At 35.1% G+C, this 4,522-nt stretch overlaps 1 protein-coding gene across 1 annotated transcript; it reads left to right on the top strand.

Moving 5' to 3' along the window:
* The first annotated feature begins 1,229 nt into the window (after window positions 1–1,229).
* LOC134267407 (serine/threonine-protein phosphatase 6 regulatory ankyrin repeat subunit A-like) lies at window positions 1,230–3,327 on the top strand. Its single transcript, XM_062749626.1, has 2 exons — window positions 1,230–1,264; window positions 1,969–3,327. The coding sequence occupies exons 1-2, from the start codon at window positions 1,257–1,259 to the stop codon at window positions 3,167–3,169; spliced, it is 1,209 nt and encodes a 402-aa protein (XP_062605610.1). The 5' UTR covers window positions 1,230–1,256; the 3' UTR covers window positions 3,170–3,327.
* The last annotated feature ends 1,195 nt before the right edge of the window (window positions 3,328–4,522 follow it).

Genomic DNA, 4,522 nt, shown 5'->3' with positions numbered 1-4,522 from the left:
CAAGGTCACAAGGTCATTGACCTTAGTGTCATTTGAAAGGACTTTATTAGTGGCATTTGCATACCAAATATGAAGTCTCTACCTCTTATTGTTCAAAAGTTATGGCGAAAAGTGTAAAAAGCTATTTTTAGCATATAGGTCACAGTCAAGGTCACAAGATCATTGACCTTGTCGTCCTTTGAAAGGACTTTATTAGTGGAGTATGCATACCAAATATGAAGTCCCTATCTCCTATGGTTAAAAAGTTATGACAAACACTGGAAAAAGCTATTTTTAGCATATAGGTCACAGTCAAGGTCACAAGGTCATTGACCTTGATGTCATTTGAAAGGACTTTATTAGAGGAGTATGCATACCAAATATGAAGTCTCTATCTCTAGCGGTAAAGTTTTGGCGAAGGTTAAAGTTGACAACAGACAGACAGACAAACAGACAAACAGACAAACAGATAAACAGACAAACAGACAAACAGACAGGACAAAAACAATATGCGCCCCGAAAAAATTCGGGCGCATAAAAATATTTGCAAACCGGTATTAGGATGTTTTCCCAATTCGCTAATACTGAAAAGTATTTATGAAGAAACATCTTTCACCTTTAAGTTATTTCTAACCATTATACAAAACATTATTTGGACCCATAATTCCTTCAAAAGCAGACTGATTGGAGAACACAACTCTCAACATATGAAACTATGAGATTGTTTCAGTGAGAAAATTTAAAAGACATGTAATTGCCTCACTTGTTACACTCATGAAGTGCTCAGCTAAGAGGAAAGCCCCAAATAATCAAGATCATGCAAAAGATGGTTTTATCAAGTTTAGAATTTACTTAAATCTTGCTTTCCAATTCCATTTCATCAATAATCAGGAAGGATAAGAAATTTAGCCGAACCAAAATATATGTATATTTCATCACTCATCTCCTTAACCCCAAAGCACTGGAATGATTGAAGTATCAATGAACAAATATTACATGACGATACAGTAGCATTGCAAGTACATTTGGTTGCAAACTTAACATAAAAAACAAAATCCTTCACTGCAATATATCTACCCAGAATAAGCCACTGTAATACAGAGGGATTATAAAACTTTTCTTTCTCAACAAATCAAGAAAGACAACTGCGACTCTTTTGACACTCTAAGCCTTTGACAGATTTATCTTCCCCTAATGTTATCAATTACAGCTGCTGATTTTTGTTTTGCTGCACTGAGATAAAAATAGAGTCTCCTTCATCTCTCCTCTCAGGCAAAATGGCCAGGTAAGCATCTGTATTACTATGCTCTGTAACAATTATGTTTGACTTATAAACTTAATTTATCTCATGTAAATATTCTAGATTATATTGGCTAGATGTATGTCAATAAATTAATGGATTTGAGATGTTAAATTTATTTTGTAAAGGTATAGAAACCGAATGCACTACCTATAATAATAATGCAGATTATAAAATGCTTTCATACAGTGTAACAATATTAAGAAAGTAGGTCATGATTCAATGGCATTTTTCAGTTAGAATTTGGAAGAGTTAGCCCCCTTTAATTGTGTTCATGATATTATGCAGCTAAGTGACTTAAATTTTCATCAGAACTAAAATTCTTCCTTGAAAGAAGGGTAACAATAATTTTTCATGTGAGGCAAAAAATCTGTCAAAAAAATTCAGCAAAATTCCAGAAAAATCCAGATTGCTCAGAACTATAGCAAACAGATGAACATATGTTTACCAGATGAGTAGGCTATACAGTAAATCTCTTTTTAATTAGTACTAACACAGATATTGCGATTTCACGGATATAGCAAAGTTATTTTGTATCCCCAGCTAAATAAATTTAATGAATCCTTATGGGGATATAATAAATTACATATAATAATAGCAAAGTAATTTCATAGGTCCAAGTGACTTGGTTATAACCAAATTTTATTGTATATGTACAGTAACACATTTAACTTCATTTTTTTAACTAGCCTCCTGGACTCGGTGAACAACAACAACCCTCGCTTTCTGAAAGTCCTCCTAGCAGTCCCACAATCCATCAGTAAGCAGGAACTAGAGGCTGCCTTCCTACAGAGCTCAAAACTAGGTCACTCCGAATGCATTCAGTGCATCCTCGCCACAGGCATTGACACAGAAATAGAAGATACCAATGGGAGAACCCCTCTATTTTTAGCAGTGGAATCTAACAAACCTGCTTTGGTGGAAATTCTCTTGGACTCTAACTGTAATGTAAATGTCCGAGGTCCTGGGCAGACTACCCCGGTCCACATGGCAGCCAAACTTATCCACAATGAGTGTCTCAAATTATTAGTGTCTCACAGAGCTAAAATTAACTTACGGGACTCCTGTGGAAATACCCCTTTGATCATTGCTACAAAGTATGGAAATTATGAGGCATTAGACGTTCTTGTCAAAGCTGGATGTAATGTGAATATACAGAATAAAGAGGGATGTAGCGCTCTACATTACGCCAGTCACCAGGCGGGAGGGGTAAATCTCCTGCTGGCTGCTGGGGCGGATCCCAATGTTAGAGACGAGGACAATATCACCCCTCTCATCATGGCAGCTAGTCAGGGATTTGATGAGGTGGTCAAGTCATTGGTGAGAGCACATTGTGATGTAAATGTGCAGAATAATTCAGCCAAAAAAACAGCTCTGCATATCTTGGCTTGGAAAGGTCATCCGGACTGCATCAAAGACATTATCCTTGGTGGAGCAGACGTTAATATTTATGACAAATTCCACAAAACTTCATTGTGGTACGCCATCAAAAACAAGCACGTTGAAGTAGTCAAACTCCTTCTACGAGCTAATTGTCTTGTCGACACATTTCAATGCCTACCCACAATTCCCTCTGAAGCTTGCCCGGTCCGACTGGCCCTCTCAGAAGGCCTGTTTGACGTGATCAAGCTTTTCGTACTTACTGGATTTGACAGAGGACATTTACGAGCTCGACTTAAAGACACTGAACTCAGAGAGAGAATACACCACCACAAAGACATTGAACACTGGCTGGAACATGCAGAGGGCATGCTGACGTTAAAACAGATTTGTCGCCAGTGGATCAGGCACCACCTCGGTCTCGCGTTTTACCATCACCTCCACCTACTTCCTATACCCCCCGCTATGAGGGATTTCATCTCTATGAAGGAACTCGATGAAGAACACTGAAGTTATTTAAGAATTTCTAGATATGGATTTTTAAATTAGTTTGAAAGTGATTCATTTTAATTCAAAACATGTTACTATTTGACACATTGACAATAAAAAGCATTCTAATTGTGGCATTCATAAAATCAAATGGTAAATTGAAACCGGTAGAGTTTTAATCGGCGTTCTGTTATTTTTTACCATTTAAATATATATATATATATATATATATATATATATATATATATATATATATATATATATATATATATATATATATTTTATTTTAAAATAAATACAAAATATAAACAAAATAAAATATAAATAGATTTTAATTACCTCAAATGTCGTGAATGGTGTTGATGAATAACACCGCTGGTTATTCCAGTCGTTTGCAGGTTGTATGCATTTGATTGTATACATTGCCTCAGGAGTAACTAACTGCTCGGACTCCTTACCCCAAAGGGTAAGGAGGGCTGTCCTTCCACCCATGGATACCTGAACTTCTCTTCTTTTTGAACCACTGGACACTATAGTTATGTCTCCGACCTAAATTTTTAAAAATTAATTACTTATTAACACATGAGAGAGAGAGAGAGAGACTCACAGAGAGAGAGGAGAAAGAAAGAGTAATTTACTTACACTCTTCACTTAAACCGGCGAGAGTGTAATTCTCTCTCCATTTGGGATTGCCGACGCTTCTGCCATGGTATAAGTTTTGGGATTGAAAAAGTCCTCTTTGATGGCCTGGTGCTGTTTTCGTCCAAGACGAAGAATGTCTCCATGATCTATTTAAAAACAAATGTGAAATGGGTAAAGTTTATCCTAAATTTATTGTTTATTATTTATCAATTTTTAAAAAAAATGTATAGTTACTTTCAAAATAAATCAGTGGACAAGGCATGCAAAATGATTATACTTTTCAATCTTTAAAAGTCACATTCATTTTTCAAATTTAGCATTTAGAATTAAATTCTTATTGATAGGTAAGAAATTATGACAAAACCCTTTTGGCAGAAACACCCCCCCCCCCACCAATAAAAAGAATAAATGGTTATAAGTATTGACTTAGCATAAGGAAAAGTGCATCTGTGAAAAATATGGGTTGTGCTTTTTTATCTGTAACAGTATTGACTTAAGGTATTTACATCTTCGTATGATGTCATAGGTTTTTGGAAAAACTTATTAATTTCAATTTATACTTAATAGATAAACATCTTTTGGAAGAATGCTTTCCAATAGGTGTGATAATAAATATTGTTACATAAAATAATTTAAAAGATGTATACTTTCTTAAAAATGTTGACAAAGGCAATAACTCCTAAGGTATCTTCATTCTTCTAATGTAAAATAGTTTTTCTGATACTAGAATTC

Source organism: Saccostrea cucullata, unplaced genomic scaffold (genome assembly GCF_032062105.1).
Source record: "Saccostrea cucullata isolate Sc308-1 unplaced genomic scaffold, CSIRO_AGI_Scuc_v1 ctg284, whole genome shotgun sequence".
Classification (NCBI taxonomy): Eukaryota; Metazoa; Mollusca; class Bivalvia; order Ostreida; family Ostreidae; genus Saccostrea; species Saccostrea cuccullata.
This window is presented reverse-complemented; position numbering and strand designations above follow the sequence as displayed.